Here is a 17,960-nt window from a genome sequence, read left to right as displayed (position 1 = left end):
GCTTTTGTTACACATACATATGTAGATAAATCTATCGACAAGCAACAAATATAAATACGTACGCGCCTACTTAAAGTTGAAACCGAAGTACAGAACGTAGTATAGAACGTACATTGCCAGACATTCGTAATTCGTACACGACAGTAAGGTGTTTTAGATAAACCGCCAAACGACGAGTAACGTCGACTGTACCCGCGAATATCATCGACCGATGGATTCGTAAATTGCACGTTTCTGCTTACGTGCTTCTATATATGACGCGCGTGAGCGTCGATCCTGTTGCGCCGTCTCGCTCATTTTCGAGCCAATTATATCTCTTAATTGGTCAAAAGTTATCTCAAGTTTGAACAACGTATGCAAAAATTGTGCTCGATGCGAATGATTTGTGGTTCCAATTTTGCGTTAAGCACGCCCCGATGAACGACGATTCTAAGATTAGAACAAGATCGAAATACGAAAGTTCGAGGATCGTAGCAGAGCTAAGCGGTTGGTTAAATCGAGAAACAAACCCGCGCTTTTGTTCGACTTTCCGACTCGAAGAACTCGAAAAACTCGAAAAACTGGAAAAACCGGGAAAGAAAGGGAACGACGAACGAGATGCGTGATCGCGGGATGACAGAGAGCAGCACGTGCACGCGTGCATGCGGAATACGCGTGTCTCTGCGTTACGTAGCCGTGCAAACAGAGGCAAGGGATAATGGTTACGAGGAATGGATATATCAGTCGCCGCGCGTTGAATCCTAGGATACTGCTATTAGTAGAGCTGCAGGCGCAGGGATACACTGTTGTCACGCGAGTAGCTGGTATGCGAGCGAATTCACATGTGTCAGGCTCGCGTGTATGCGTCTAATTACGCGTATGTGAGCGTGCGAGTATATTCCTTGCCAGAGTATCTATTTACGCGTGTGTACTTGTCGGACGCAAATTGTCGTAGTGGACTGGGACACGCGCGTGTGCGCGTGCGGTCAGTCGCGTGTACGTGTGCCGAGATGTAGCTACAAGCGTGATCATATGGGTTACATATACGTGCCTAAGTACTAATGCTAATCCCAACCATAGATTACGAGACGGGCAGCGACGATCAACCGGAACCATGCGCCGCAGGAAATTCGTCGACCCTTTAGCTTCTGGCTTTTCGTCCGCAGTTTGGGACAATTCGATATCGTTTCACGGGAAATTCCGAAATTGAAATTTACTCCGATCCACCAAAAATAGCAGCTGGGTCCACGCAGTAACGTTGATAGTCGTAAGACGAGAGTTTATCGATATCTTTATGAGGTGCAATTTTCTGTTCCATTAAAAAGATAGAACGAAAGGAGGAGAGAGTTTCCTGCTAACGTTCGAAGGAGCCGTCGTTCGACAAAAGCTCGAAAACGTACTGGTTGCAGTAATAAAGTGGCACTTGCCGGCCAATTCGACGATAGGGGAAAGAAAAAACAATCAGCTTCGAGACCGGAGCAGCCAGGTCGCCGTCCCATTTATATCAATTCTATTCATTGCCGCTTTTAACCTAGCCCTCGCGACGCCAGTGACTCTCACTCTCAAGATCTACCTCGATATCCATCGACGTTCCATCGTGCACGATTCGCGATTCGTATTATGATTACGGTAGATGCGTATTCCGATAAACTGTCGTTTCGCCGAATCTAACAATTGCAGAAACTCGTGTTTACGATTTATACAGGCTCTCTTCCACGGTACGATCGAGCGGACGTAGCGGACGATTCTATGTAAAAGAAATTGATCGAAAATGTAGAGAACAGAGCCTTTTCGAACGCCTTTTCTCTTTTTATATATATAATTACTAGGACTGGCTGTATAATCGTTATACATAAATATTACGTACTCCGTACCAATTTATTACTCGTTAAATGCAACGATTAGTCATCGAGTCAAGCCTCCGTGCGGCGATGAAAAAGGCGCCGATATCGTCGAATCTCGGTCGAAATATTCAACTCCGTCTGTCCCATTATCGGTAAAGATTCACCGTAACCATAGCTTTACTCGCTCCTTCGACGATACGAGTACATCGCGAGCACACGACGCACCTTTTACGAGAGTCGACGAGTCTCGAAATCGACGAGTTGAATTATCGGGAATGAAATTTGTGATTCTAAACATCGAATGGATTATCTGGGAAACGGTCGATGTTCCATCGTTCGCACGGCCCTTAAGCCGAACGTTACCACCATACGTCGCAGGCTCGTGCCCCGATTTACATAAAATTCTGGTCCCGAAGCGACTCCGTCGTTAACCGAGTGGACGGACAGGTGAAACGAGGCAACGTAACGGGTCCTATCGGTTTCATTCAATCCCCGGTTTTCAGCAGCAATTACGGCCGACCTTCTGGAAGTCGAACGATGCCGCTTTTCTGACAACGACCGCGCGTGGATAGCTCGTAAAATCGGCCCGATCCCCAGACAGCTTTCACGATCGAGCAGCGCTCGCGACGCTCACCTCGAATTTCGAGTTTTAATCGAACCGTTGAGAGCATACCGTCGGACCACCGCGATCGACCAACAGCACACTTTCGCTTTCTCGTTTCTCTCGTTCCCTTCTTTCCTCCTCTGTCCACGTCACGGGCAAGCTCCTCGCTATTTCTCGCTCTTTCGTCCCTTGCCACCCTTTTGTGCGCACGATGCGTATTTAACGCGGAGGAACGCGACAGACGCGTATACGTATGTAAACGTCGTGTACGAGGTTCGGTCGAGGATAGAAGCAAGCAGATCATCGACGTAACGAACGATTTACTGATATATCGTACAAAAGATTTGGAAATTTCATTAGCACCGTAATGAGAACCGATAACGCGTGATATATCGGAGATCTCGAAAAGAGAACGCGATCGAAGCTGACAGAGAATCGACAGCGCAGCGTTACGGGTTACGAAACGATATTCCGTTGGCCACTTACGCGGCCAGCGAGCGGCTAATTTAAACGCTTAATTGCAACTCCGCTTTTAGCGGAAAAATGAACGCGCGCGAGCACGCGGCTAATTAAGTCTGGTCCAAAGAGAGATAACGCTTTCATAACGAACGTACCGTTTTTTGTTGTCGTATTTTTAAGTGGTCGCCTCCTCCGACGATGACTCGGCCAAGATTTTACGCCCGACAAAAGCGCGGAAAAAAGCTCCTCGAGGGCCGGCCGTGGAGAGCTGAACGTTTCAAACGTTGCAAGTGTCGTACCGGATATGAGCTACGAACGAAGGGAGGAGCACGGACCGGAAATGGCTAGCCTTACGTCGACCCGATCAAAAACTGGTTTCACCAGACGCTCGAAATCGAGATCACGGAGAGAAATAGCCGAGAAAGGGAGAGAGAGAGAAAAAAGAGGTGAAATAAAGACGAACCTCCGCCCTCTTGTGTATCGACGGCCGATAAGGGCTGTTCTAACAAATTTGCGACGTTTTTATCGCCCTACCTTCGTTAGAGTTACGTAATTGGATCGAGGATTCCCGTTGGACAAATACAGTGGCTCGCAAAAGTCTTTCAACGCTTCTAGAAATCAATTACGAACGTATCGTAAAGAACATTTTAAAATTATAATATCGCAAAAGACATTTTATCGTACGATGAAACGCTGCCCTTAGTTTGATACTGAAATAAGATTTTCATCGAGATAATGTCCCTTACGACGATGAATCTTACCTGAAATGCTCCGATCTGTTTGTTTCGTTTATCGAATATCGCGTAGTCGTATTAACCGTTAGTGCCATTTACTATTTCTTTTTGTTTACGACACTCCTATCTCATTAGGGTGTTAATAAGATTTCAAAATGTTTGTATAATGTATCCACAAGAACTGTCCGATGTAATTAACTTTGATAGCCAGCATGCGATAACAAAATCGGCGTTCGTAGTTATATACATATATATATATATATATATATATATATATATATATATTATAGAATTGTTTGGTTACTTGGCAAACTCCCTATCTTCGGATTCTTGAACCTTTTTAACCGAATCGACCAACCGCGCTGATCGAAAGGTAGAGGATACGGTAAATATAAGAGTAACGGTGTTAGTAAAACGTGAAAACGTTGATAATATATCGACGAAAGATTGCTATTCGTTCCGTGAGCCACTCTAAGAAGGAGATAATTTCTTCTTCAATTTTTAATCGCGTGAGTTTAATGCGGTGACGAATTTCGATACGTTCGAGCAGCAATCAACGTCTCTCTCCTGTAATTGGCAATTTGGAGAAGCTATTGCAAAAGTTGGAGGAATAATGGACCGGCAGATGTCGATCTAACGTCATTCAGGTAGGAGAGACTAACCGAGGCAACCTGTTGTCTCTCGTGGTGACGCGAGTCTTTTGTAATCGCGTCGCTTTTGTACCGCTAATAAGCCGCCGAAAGAGAAACGAAAACGGGTCGTGAAACGAAAATTGCTCGAGAGTTGCGCAACAAATGCTCTACCAGAGGAAAACTTGGATCGATCTTTGCTACATCTAGATCTGGAGAATCTACGAAATGGAAGCGACGAAACGCAGAGAGGAAAAAGAGAGAAGGAAGAACGTGGGCGCAGTTGCGTTTAGCGGCGAGTAAAACACGTTCCACGAGCAACGGCGAGATTTATCGAACGATGCAACTTCCGGAGGCGCGATTAAGAAGAAATTAAAGTTCCAACTGGAAAAGGAGAACCGCTGCGACCACTCCATAAGCCAGAGAGGATCTAGTGGCTGTGTGTGGACTGTACTGAAATAATGTACAGTGCCGTACAAAATGGCAAAGTGGAGGGAAGCGCGGAGGGTACAGCGGAACATCGAGGTTCTCTCCTCTCGTCTCTTTCCCTCGTTCGTTCTCTCGCTTTACCTCTGCCTCGTTCGCCGTCAGGGTGACAATGGTGTGCAAAGGAGATTAACAAACAGAATAAGCTAACGCATAATCGCATTATTTCTGGCTAAGCCGCATTTAAATTAGATAGAAATTCCATTTAACGAAACAATGCAGGGATGATGATGACTCACTGCCGCCATACGAGTCGAAATAGACGAGTCCCTTGCTGAGTTTCTGATATTCCACGACGCCTTATTACGCGGACTGTCTTTCCGGAGATAATCGTACTAATTCGTGGACCAATTTCTGCGTACGTGCGTTAGAAAATCCCACTTTCCAGCCAACCGTTTAAAAGGGAAGCGTTTCCAACGACGAACAAAGCGCGATGTCTCGAGCTACGTCGACGCAGAGAAAAGGGAAACAACACGATTATACGTAAAAAGATCCGAGCGACTCGCTTCGCTTTTCGGAAATTTTTTAAATTTAAGCGCTAAAACGCTCCATCGACGACGCTTATCTCGTACAATCTCCACCATCTTTTCCACCTTTCGTTTCACACGGTTCGTGTACAGGTTCCACAGGTTCCTATAGATGATCCGCGATCGTGTGAACTTTCGGAATTTGAGTAGCGATAAAATTGAAAAACGTGGAACAGCGAGCGCGAGAAGAGAAAAGAAGGGTGCCGGCGCAAAAAGAGCGAACGACCGACGTGCCCGCCCACGTGACGACGGCCATGTTCGTGACGTAATCCTGACGTCAGCGGACCGATGGCGTGCTCCGCACGCTCCGTCGGATACACAGAGAAAATCGTAAACGTGCCCCTATTTTCAATCGACGCACAATCGGATTTACAGGGAAACTCCGTGCACCGTGAAAAACTTCCAGATTGAAAGGAACTCGTTTCCAACTGGTGCATCCGGTCTACCCGTTTCAACGGGGACGAGCCAGCAACCCCACCGAGTAACAGAAACTCTTTCTCGGCTACAACGAATCAAACTTTCCTCCGATCCGACTGCAAATCGCGACTGTACCAAATAATCGTGTTACGAGACGAGGAAAGTAAGCGCACGTAGCGAACAAAATCGGAGCGAAACGATATCGTATCCTGTCTTAGTATATAAATAAACAAAAGAGAGAGAGCGAGAGAGAGGGCGAGAGAATGAGAAAAAAACGTTTATTAATTTCTCCCTTACCTGAGCACTACCTCCGACGATCGACTGATACGCCGACTGAAACACGCTTCCAAGCTGCGTTAAACTATCATCTTCCATCTGGAACATTATATCTGCGCCAGGGGAACCGTTGTTGTTCAAATTGTTGTTGTTTCCCATCAGCTTCTCGGTGCTGGTGACATCGCGCAGTATCGTGTTCGACTGCATTCTGCGGCTACGACGGATTTCTGGCAACGTGGACGAGTCACCGTGATCGATATTATCAAATCTGGCCAACGATCGCGTTCCAATACAGATTGTTTATCGCTCTCATCGTCCGACGAACCGAACTCGTTCGCCGCCAGTATTTATACTCGCTGCTCGGTCACGCTACCGAAGCCGGATATATTGTGTACGACTCCACTCGAGAAACGGAGCAACACGTAAATACCAATTCTCTCCAAGCATATATCAGTATATATGACAACGAAGAAGAAAATCAACAAACGAAGCATTACCATCGAACAAATCTCTATCGAACGTAACACGCATCGTGGATTCTCTCTTTTTCTCTTAACATTCATAGAATCATCGGTATATAGATGGGAAAAAAATGTGACGACTCGAGTCACCGACGCCACGTACCACGAGGACGCATCGCGTAGCCGTACTACGATTCACCCGCCCGCCTCCGCACCATCGTTCGCGTGGCGTCGCTTTCCGATCAGCCTTTGAACACCTGTTTCTGTTACAGTCGCTGAGACTCGAGCGTTCGTCGGCACGATAATTCCACGAATCTGCGATACGTACGTAGAAATCCTCGCGAATCCTCCGATCTACGTATCGTACAGTTCGCGTTACTTTCCACTGGTTACTGTCCATGCGAACACTCGATGCGATAGCACCAAAACGATCACAAACTTTGTACTTCACCGTTCGACTAACACGAAACTTGAAACGAGAGGAGAGAACGATCGCAAGGAGTCGGAGGGGAATGAACAAATAGAGAAGAGAAGCATCGATGAAAGCTCCGTTCGGTTCACGGGACGCGACGAGACTGACGCTTCGCGAAGGGAGGCAGCTTCCCCACCACTCCCCTTCCCCGCGAGTCTGCGTCCCCACTATCTCCGCCGCCACCATCCCCACCACCCTTCCCTCGACGCGCGGATAGCGATGGGTATTTGAATTTCTTTCCAGTCAGTTTACGAACAAATTTTTCAAGCAAACTTTTTATAATATCGCTTTCTTCGTCCCTAAGCCTTTCCTCGATCAACACCGAACACCGCTTACCTGTCTTCCCGGTATGAAAACGAATTGTAAATATCATCTCTTTAACCGATACGGCTACGTATTTAAATCCACTACGTAGAGATCTTTTCGTTCTCCGTACGAAAATTACAACGTTATCGTCGTTATTATCTATCGATATCGTTTGCATTATTTATCATTTCTATTCTCCCGTTTTTTTTTTTTTTTTTTTTTTTTCACATCTTCGAAGCCGTCAAATCTTCCTACAAACGCGATAAAAATCACGTTTTATTAATTGCCGATGCAAAACCGATGTTACGCCGTAGACTGGCCGATCGTGTCGTTAACGTTTTCAAATGTGTCCGGGTCGATTGCACGCATCTTACGGTTATCGAGATTTTGTTACATAATTTCTCGAGCCGATAGCATAGTTGTAATAGCACCTGTAATCCTACTCTTGGCGTGGAAATTGCGTTCGAAACTAAAATGGCCAGAGTAGTATCTATCGCGGTCGAAGATTCGCGTTTCGACCGCTAAACGTCATAACGACTAGCGTAGTTGCAACGGTTTATATATCTTTGTACATTACGCGCACGCATCCTGCGTATTTTTGCGTACTAAAATTCCTCGTAAACACACAAATATCCGTTCAAGGTATATCCGAAAGATTTCGAAGCTGTTACTAGAGACACAGGGCCTCTCTCCGGTCCCAGAGGGAGCACACCGTAGCCTCTCTTCTTCTTTCCACAGCGTGCAGTGGTCGGGCCTGCAGCGTTTTGGTTTATCCTCCCCTCGCCTCGTCGCTGATGCTCGGTTCACAGGAAGCAACCCCTAGCGCGAAGGGCCAGCGTTTTTGCCCGCACAAGCCGGCACTCGTGTAGCAACGACAAGCCGAGCTGAGAGTGTGGGTGGATAGCTCTCTGGCTCTCTGCCGGCTATGTACCACGCCGAAAACATCGGTCCACTTGTTGAGTCGGAAAGAGAGCAAGAGAAAGAGCAAGGGAGAGAGGTGGCTGACGGCGGTGCGCGAGCGCGGATATCTTCTCCCCGTGTACGCGAAAGTGCCGCTGTTTCAGGAGACAAAAGCTCCGTGTTACACGAGATCCGATGGAGAAACAAAGGTGGACGCGGGACGATTCGTTCGGTACGTGGATGCGAAACGAAACGAGGTTGCCGCGTATCGGATCCGAGAACCGATGAATCGACCGCGAGAAGTTCGTACCCTCGAAGGACAGGCATTTCCCTTTCGATTCCGTTCGAAGGTCGCCAAAGTCCTTTCAATCTTTTCCAATTCTCGATAATCGATGCGGGAGTTCGTCGTCGCGAGTTCCTTTTTCTCGTTAAATATCTTTGTCGTTCGATATTTGCCACGTATAAGACGGAACACCGACTCTTTTTTGTACGTACGGGCGTATGGAAAAGCACAAGCTGTTTTCTTGTAACTGTTGCGACAACGCACGAACGTATTTCCAACTTTTTTAAAAAGACAATAAACTAACCGGTAGATAAATAGCCATACGGAGAAATAAGAGGACCATTTTTATCGCGGCGTATCGTCGTTTTTAATGAAATGCGAACGATTTAACGAAAGATGGCGAAAATATACGGATGCGAAGGCGAGATGGCTTCGAAAAGCAATATCATTAGCAGTTAGAGAGACCAGTTAGAGAGATGCGCGCAAAACATTAATTCTGCGAGCGGACGGACGATGTTTCTGCGTGTTGAAGTGTCGCTAAACGATCTGTTAGGCGAAAATATCTTTATTCAGGAGGACGGAAGACTCGCGGCGATGCCGCGGTTTCGGAAAATCTGTCTGGGAAGACAAACGAGATAGCTGGTGGCGCCAAAGGTAGAGCTCGTTAGTTGGAAATTCGTGAGTAATTTTAGTGTCGTACCCACGCGACTGGCCGAAGGTATATAATTACCTAACCTCACCCGACCCAATCTAACCCACTTGGCAAACGAACGAGAGTTCCAGTTTTCCTGACTGAAATCCGGATATGGCCAGCGTAACCTCTACGATGGAAAAAGTTTCCTCGAGATATCGCGGTCATCGAAAGACACTCACTGCCCGCTAATTAGTTGCCAAAACCAAACGACATCCGGTTTCTTTCGTTTTTCCAAACGATCGATTCGTCCATACGAAATGTACGGTCCACGGAGGGTCCATGAAGGAATTTGAACACTTTTACCAAAGAAAACATTCGCGTAGATATTACGCGTGTCGTATAAAACGTTTCCTAGTTTCTCGTTAAATATCGTTGGTTATTACAATCGGGTCTGCCATCGGCTGCAATGAAATTTCAAAATATTTCGTATAGCATACGTATAGAAAGTTTCTACAAACGTTCAAATACTTTCGCGAGCCATTGTATTCTACTTGTCGTCGAGTTTGTTTCAGCGACAACCAAACGAATTGACATCAATCGTTGCAAAGACCTTCTCTATTGATGGCATTTGATCGAAGATTCGATCCTCGAAGCGAATGCTTGGATCGAATCGATCGACTCTCCACAGTCGTAGGAAACAACGAGAGGTAATGCTAGCACCTGAAAAACATTTGCAAGGTTCCTTCAAACCTTTTTCTTCAAGTGAGAAAAAAATGCTCGTGCAAAAATTCAAGAACAAAGTAATAAATAGTAGAAGGATAGGCCGAACAATAAGACACCGTGAAGTCAAACCGAACGACCGTGCATCGTAGAAACGCTTGTCGTCAGGTGTAAATAACCTTGGAAACTACGGCCAATAAAATCATTAGAACCGACAGGTACCAAACTAAACCCAAACGAAGCAAAACTGCCGGCACAATGGAGCACCAGCAACGTACAGCTGGAATGCTTCGGAAAGTGTCTGTCTCGGGTAGCCTCGTCATTTCCCACCAATACGACTAAAACGTGGGACGCGAGCGTTTGTGGATCGTCCACGCACGTGCAAATTTCCCTTTTACGCACCTTTGAACCATAAAATTTATTGTTTTCCCTTCCAGTGAAAAATATAGATCGTTATGTTCTTGGCCTGTCATCCTCGTTTTGTCCTTACTCACGCGCGGATACATCTTCTATCCAGATTCACGGACGTTTTTCAAACAACGTGTTCGAAAAGTTCGTCAAGTTCAAAGACGAGTAACGAAGACGTGGCGCGTTCGTATACGTAGTTGCGTAATTCGGATTCGTGGATCGAGTCGATGAGCAAGACGATGCGTGAAGTTGGTTGGAAGAGAGATACTAAAGTCAGGATGGATTCTGTCGGTCCCCCGAGCACGTTAGAATTTTACGTTGCATGGTCCAGGGCCACAGGGATTCCCTGGACTCCCGCGGTGCACTTGCTGGCATTAATACGACCGCCGTAAATCTCGAAAAGTACTTGTCGTATCACTAGTCCCCACCTCGAGATCACTGGTATACGGTGTGTTGCCGAATATTATTTTCATCTACGTCGCCGGTTTTAAGAATTAAATCTGCAGATATAAATACGTACGTTGAAAAAAAGCACAGAGTACCTAACAGCCGTTTTTCTCTATTCTGCTAATCCCCGCGCGAATTCGTACGCAGTTTCGTACTTTGACGAAGAAATTCGTTGAGAAAATGGATGCTACGTGGTAGTAGGCATAGTAGTAGACGCAGTAACGGTGTCGCATATCTTTGCAACGTCACAGAGAAAACGCGATAGCGAGCTTGTTTGTGTTTCTTCTGCTCTGCCGTACGTACGAGTTCTAGCCGTGAGAAATAAGCACTATATTATATTTTCGGAGGGAAAAGGGTAACGAGAAGACGAAGAAACGACACGGTGGTAACCTGGAACGGCAGCAAGGAACGTTTCGTCATTGGCAACGGGCAACAAATAATTAGGTAACCTCGCCTGGCCAACTGTGTAAACTGCAACTCCTCGCGATCATCGGCGGCTCTCCGCGCGCCTCGACCGATGTGTGAAGACATCCAAGTACAAGGAGGAAGAAACGACGGGGAACACGACAAGAGGAAGAAGACAGAGACGAGAAAGAGAGGTGGAGAGTCGTCGACCCGGACGCCTCTTCTCCTTCGTCGTCGCATGGTCCCCCGTTCAGAGGCAGGAAAAAAAATCATAAGACCGCGGTCGTTGTCGGCTGATGCTCCTTGTCGAGCGTGTTCACGAGGATCCGACAAAAAGCCTCTCCGGCGAGTAGACGGAACTCCGTACTTTGTGCCATTCCGAGCGTCTCGCGACGAGCCTCCCGGACTCTCGCTCATCTAATTAAGGTCGATCCTTAGATAACGCGAAAATTGTCCGAAATCGCGACTGCCAACGAACGAACGAACGAACGAACGAACGAACGAACGGACGATTGACGAACCGATGAAAGGAGAGTACTGTAAAAATGGAGCTAGATGGAAACAACCATAATCATGGAAACCATGTGATTACATAGAGGAGGAAAAATGGTAAAAAATGACAGGACTGTAAAATCTGGAACGGTAACAGCTGAAACATACGTCGTTTATTCGAGGGAGAACGCGCACCTATGCCCCCGAAAATTTAGCCCGTTATATCGCGGGGAGAAAGAATCGTCGCGAATACAAAGTTCCATAAAAGTGATTTAATTTCCCGGTACAACTCGTTCGGTGTGCGCGAGGGTGAATGGCTAAAAGGTAATAGTTAATAACAGCGCAGCTGAAAAGGGGATTCGGTAATCCGCTTCTAATTTCTAAAACAAAGAGAGAACGTACAGAGAAGAGGAAGGCGAACGAGTGAAAGACAAAGAGAACGGCCGGAATACGAGCGTAGAAACGAAAGGAGAGAAAGATGCCAAGCATGGAGAGGGGTCGGGAGAGAAAGAGAGAGGGAGAAAGAGAGAGAGAGAGAGAGAGAGCGCGAGCGAGAAAGAGAAATATTCTCTCGTTGAGGCAAACCCGAGATCCTGAGTTGGGTGGGTTTCGGAGGTTGGAGAGAGGGAAACGGTAAGGGTAGATGTGGAAAGAGGGCTGAAATTGGGGGCGGTCTGGGAGGAGGGGAGCCAAGGGGGGCTGGGTTCCACCCTGGAACACATTAACTGCAGGGCGACGGGGTATATAGAGACGGGTTGGGGGCGACGCCACTGGCGTAAGCTCAATGGAAAACGGAATTGCTCGACAGCGTAGGAAGGAAAAGGGCTTAATCTGACCTTTCTTGCGACTCACGGAGGTTGTAGCCGAGTATTGGCTTTGTGTATTCTGGACGTCGCTCCTCCATCGATTCTATTGGGAAAATTATCGAATCGATTCTACCTCTGGAAAGATGGAAATACGACGCATCACGTTGGATCACAAACGAAATTCTGAGACCTTCGTACTACGTAACGTGGCCTTTTCTTCTTCTTCTTCTTCTTTTTTTCTTTTTTCTTTTTTTTTTGTTTCTTTCTTTTAGAGGCAATCGAATATTCGTACATGGGCGAGGAGAGCTCGAATCTCTCTAGAGAAGAAGTAGGGACGATACGGAAGAACGATTGGCAATGGATTGGAGTGGGAGATGGCTACGTTAAAAGGTGCTCTGAATGAGGAAATAAATCTCGATTACGCGCACGTTCCGCGTTCCACCGTTGTTTACTCGGTTAATTAAGCCACTAACGAATGGTCAATTTTCGATAGATTTATGCATCGGAATGGAACACACGCGACTCGCGAAAAGAATCACTGCGTGACTTGCTGCGAGGCTGACTCGTCGTTAGCGAGACTCTATATCTAATCTCTCTAATTAATTCTTTTTAATTTGCTCGCTCTCGGCGGAATGGCCAGGCGAAGACGCAGAAGAACAGGAGGTCTCTCATTGTGAGATCCGCGAGATTAATCCCGATTAGCCTTAATCGAGGTTGTTCTAGCGGTGTATTTTCCCCTCCCGCCGATCGATTCGTCCAAATATAGATCGACCTAACGAATCTCGATCGCGAGGCAGCGCACGACGTATCCAACCACGTCGATCCCTAGATCTGCTGGTTTGCGCCGCAACCGCAACAGAGAGAAACGCATAACATACGAGGAATATGTACGCTTATACGTGGATGAAGCCCGGTGTCCTAAAAAGGAAACGAAAGCCAACGACCATATCGAGAGGGACGTGTCTCTCTCTCGTTTGCTCACTACGCGCCATTCTATTTTCTTTTAATTCTCTTTACGCGGCACACGGCTCTCGCGAGCGACGCGAGGCTACCGCGGCTCGTCTTATCGATCGTTCCGCTTCACGGAGAATTTTCATCGGAAAAAAATTCACGCTCTCTGCTCGATTAACTTCTCGCCACGTTCTTCCGCCCTTTCGTGGCCAATTGATACGCCAAACGTCCCCTTTGACGATCCTGCGAGTGCGTTCGATTAATATTCGATATGAAATCGAAACGTACGAACGCAACTAGGATGAAGGTTTCGTGCGAAGCAAAAGTACCGAAAGGTTGAAAAGCGAACGCGTTGAACGTCATAGACGGACAACCGATGGTGAAATAGCCGGGTTCGTTCCTTGCGACGAAAGCTACGCCAATGCGAGACACTGAACGAGGGGTGGCAGGAGCACTAGTAGCGTAGTTAGGGGTGGCTCGGTAGGGATGCTTTAGGGTGAGATTTAGTACCAACCTCCGCCGCTTAGTCTACCTACCCATCCTGGCTATAGTGTACGTCCCAAACTATAGTCGATACTCATGAGAAATATCAAACTACTGCAAAATATTGTTCCCCGAAATTGATCGGTCTGCCCGATTTTCCTTCGTCAGCGGTGTCGAGAGCTCGATCGCGGGCTAAACTTGGACGCGCACGAAATAACGCGGATCAACGCCGACTCGACCGTCGTTTATCCGAAAGGATTAAATTCAACTCGAGAAATCAATTCTCATGGTATTAAGAGACAGAGTTACGTCCATGTATCCGAATTATCTCGACGTTGATCCGGTAAAAGAAAAAAGTGGGAATATATAAAATCGTGAATGTTGAACGAAACTGCGAACCGACCATCGAGAGGAAAATATCGAATAGAGCTGCAGAGAGAGAAAGAGAGAGAGAGAGAGAGAGAGAGAGAGAGAACGAAAGAGCGTTCAATGTGGAGAGAAGAAACGAGGATACGCAAGGTCGTACGGGGAACGTAGGTCGATCGTAATAAATTACCAGGAAAGTTGGATACACGCGAACCCTGTAGGTGACTGAGCTGTGTGGAGCAAGGATGGCGTTATCCATCCTAGTTCACCCCACTTACTGTTATCTTATATGGCTGTACTTAGGGTACATTATCCGAATACGTCGAGCCAAAATTTCTATTAGTTCTACCGGAGGGAGCCGCTTCGCGAAATGGTCGCTCGAGTTTCCCCTAAGGGAAGATGGAAAACACGAGAGAATCTTGGAAACGTAAGACAGGCAAAATGTAAAAGAACGCCATAATGTATCGGCCGTTCAATCTCTGGCGAATCGAAAGAAACGAGGTGAAATTTCGCAAAGTTCCAAAGCAAGTTTCCGCTCGGGCAAATTATCATCGCGACAGCTAGCAAAAGGTTCTCCGTGAAACTTTTCCAGAGTGTCCAAGGGATCCTTTCGCGGCGAGTTAGGCTAACTGCAGAATTCACGCGGATGTTTGGCCAACCTCGCCTCCCCCGCCCACCCCCCTCCCCCGGTGGTAGTCGTTTCGAGAGTTCGGAAGACAAGTCGAGCCACTCGGAACCGGGGGAACGAGGGATCGTAGCTCGTTTCGTGAGTAAGGACTAGCAGGAAGAAGAGGAAGAGGAAGAGGAAGAAACGAGCAAGGGGAAGAGAGAATCCTTCGGAGGGCGGGACAAGAGTCAAGTAAACTCGAGAACCGGCGGCCTCTTTCATCCCCGAAACTTCAAAAGCTGGAAGAGTCGCGCCATATGCCACCCTTCGGAAACCTCTTCCCTGCTTCTTCTCTTTTTTTTCCCCTCTCCTTCCCTTCCTATCCTCCTTCGCGATAATAAAATTCTAATCAGCTCCGGTGTACGGGGCTCGATAGTTTTCAAAGATACCGGGGGCGGGACGCACACGGGCTCGCCCACGTGAAATATACAAGACGCGACTCGAAGAGGGTCAATCTCGAATACGACGTAAAAAACGAGAACGATTTTCGAGTCTAGCGAACTCTGAGTTTCGACCGCAATTACCATAAATCGACGCTCGCATTAACCATCCATGGGAATGAACGAGAACCATAAAAATAAAAAGATTCCCTTCCTCCTTCCAATGGTAGATGATAGGGTCCGAAAGCGATTACCATTTTCAGAAGCCTGTAAAGAAATGCTCGGGGAATTAATTTAACGACGCTGCTGCGAGCAACGGTGTTTCCATCGAATGAATCCAACGAAACGTGCTTCCGCTCGCTATTGCTCCTCTATCCGCAGTACGAATTAATTTTGATCCTAATTTCTTTCAGATCCGATACGACAGAACGTAGTATGGTCGATCCTTGATATATCGTTTACTTCAAACTCGCGAAACAACAGCGATTTGTAACGTATATTGCTGACTTTGCCAGATCGAGACGAAAAATAAGATTCTTCTTATAATTTGACAGAATAATAACGCGCAAATGCAACTTGAAACGTTAAGAAACGCGTCAAATATTTGCAGCCTTCGACGTCCACCGATTAATCGGCTACCACGGCTATCGACGCTTGAATTTAGAATCTCGCTGTATCAGTCGCATTACCAACATCTAGAAAACCTTTCACCGACGTTATAACCCCGGTAGTCGACAAATCATCGTAAGCCGAGGGGTAAACGGTGACGCGGCTGCAGGGGAGGGGTGTACAGCAAAGAAGCACCCCCGAATTTCACAGGCCGGTAGGCCACAAATGAAGCACACTTGGGTGGTGCTCGATTTAGCTCGTATCATCCCGCACCCTCTGCCGGGTTGTACGCATTGTGCAAACACTGCCGCTTACGTAGAACAAACACACACACGCGACCGTATGTACACATGTAATTTCAAGGAATTATAGATACATACAGCGACCCGGGATAGGACCCCGGGTCTACCAGAATCTGGCACAATTTCCAAAACACCTGAAGAGTATTCTCGCCGGATACTGTTCGTTCGACGAAAACGTGTATCGCAAATCTTTCATCCGCCTGTCGTAACGAACGTCTTTTGTAGAAACCGGATAGCCTGATTCGTCCTTTAAGACGTTTTAGAAAAAACAAAGCTCTTTTAAAACAATTGCCAGATCTTTGCAAGGAAACTACGTTTTTAATCCTATTACGATCTGTGAATTCTACATGTCTCTCGGTTAAGTTAACTCGATGATGACTATTTAGAAAGTCGCCGCGTTCTTCGTTACGACGATGTGTAAAATGTAACGCGTAACCGGCTGACTCTCTTAGTTTTCGTCTTACGGCGGCGATCGGATAAAGCCACATCTAACCCAAAGCTAATTCTTATCTTTTGTTGTACCTATCGGCAATTTTTGGCGAATATCTCGAAAACTAAGATCGTTGGCCGATAACGTGTATAGAAGAGAGACAAAATCATCGAAATCGAGAACGCGTTACCTTCCTAAGTAATTACCGCACGACGAGTTAACTCTTTTCCGTTAACAAGTTTCAAACAAACTTGCTACGACTTGGAAATTATCGCATGCACCGTCGTGAGATTAGATAACGTCAAAGACGAAACAGGCCTACGCTTCGTAAGGGGACCGTCCACGTGTTGGAACACGAAAAAATTTAGAAGCGCACCACACCCTCTGGATCCGCTCGAATTCGAAGGGAGAGGATCGCGATGAAGCCCCATTGCCTTACGCAATCGTCTATGCAACAAAACCGGCGAGTGCAGCCACCGTACGCTCACGGCACACATGCTGTTTATTTTAGCGTAAAATTTCGAGCGGAAATGCTGAAAGGCTGGTACCGCAGAAACCTAAATCGAAACCAGAAGAATCATTGTATCCGGGTCTGGTACGCGAGTACTAGGAGCGAGCAAAATAAATCCATTTATCGCCCGATTGATATGTTAATTGGCGCGCGGTTCTCACCGTGGTCGTTAATCCCCCATGAAAACTATCGCGGGGTTAGGTTGGCACGTGAAGCACCACTCGAGTAGAAAAACCCCCAGCAAGCCACGTGACCCTGACCAGGGGATGAACAGACAGCTCGCCACTCGAAATTTCGTGCCGGTCGAAGGTAATAGATTAATCTCGTTCGTCGGCGGTGAGACAGAGAAACGGATCGTTAAATATCCTGCGCACGCTGTGGAAGATTCAACCACCCATGGGCCATTCGACCCACCGTATGGGCCAGTTTTCAACCCTTCGACGGACACGCAGCGTTATCTCGTCCGTGTAATTACAGCGTCTTTCTTTTGTTCGGATCGATATGACCATGCTACGTTCTTTCGGTCATTTTCGTCGCGATTACATTTATCTAACCTTAAATTCGATATTATTCGACTTTATGTCAAACATCTTACAACGTTATTCCCTTTTGCCTGCTGAAAACGAGGGCAAGATCGAGAGGTAAAATTTCGAAAAGTTAGAAAGAAGAGTCGACGCGAGCATACCTGATGAAATAACCTGATGGAATAAACGAGCGTATCGTTTCGTCGTTCCTCGAGCGTACGTCGAATCGCCATCCCCGATTGGTTAAAATACAATCGAACCGAAAACAAGCTAAAGTTTTGGGTTTACAATTTCGACGAAAATCCGCCGGCCGTTCTGGTACACTGGTAATTATTATTGATACATTCCCGGTAATAATCTCGACGACCCAATTAATACTATCGACATACCGATAGGCGCAGTTGCGATACACCCAATAATTTATCGCGATAATCCCACAATGACCGTA

The 17,960-nt window shown here is 46.8% G+C and overlaps 1 protein-coding gene across 14 annotated transcripts in view; it reads right to left on the bottom strand.

The window, feature by feature from the left end:
* The window catches only part of LOC138187065 (transcription factor 12), a 109,477-nt gene that overhangs the window by 63,190 nt on the left and 28,327 nt on the right, over positions 1-17,960 (bottom strand). The window contains exon 1 of one of the 14 annotated variants that reach the window (XM_069127535.1): positions 5,977-6,999. The exons of the other annotated variants lie outside the window; for them this stretch is intronic. Coding sequence (XP_068983636.1) covers positions 5,977-6,162 — 186 coding nt within the window. The 5' untranslated portion in view covers positions 6,163-6,999. Of the gene's footprint in view, positions 1-5,976; positions 7,000-17,960 lie in introns of those variants that run through there. 14 annotated transcript variants of the gene reach the window in all.

The sequence above is a fragment of the Bombus flavifrons genome, chromosome 14 (assembly GCF_040668555.2).
Source record: "Bombus flavifrons isolate JBK064 chromosome 14, iyBomFlav1_principal, whole genome shotgun sequence".
NCBI lineage: Eukaryota > Metazoa > Arthropoda > Insecta > Hymenoptera > Apidae > Bombus > Bombus flavifrons.
Note: the sequence above shows the minus strand (reverse complement) of the source record. Positions and strands in the feature narration are given on the sequence as shown.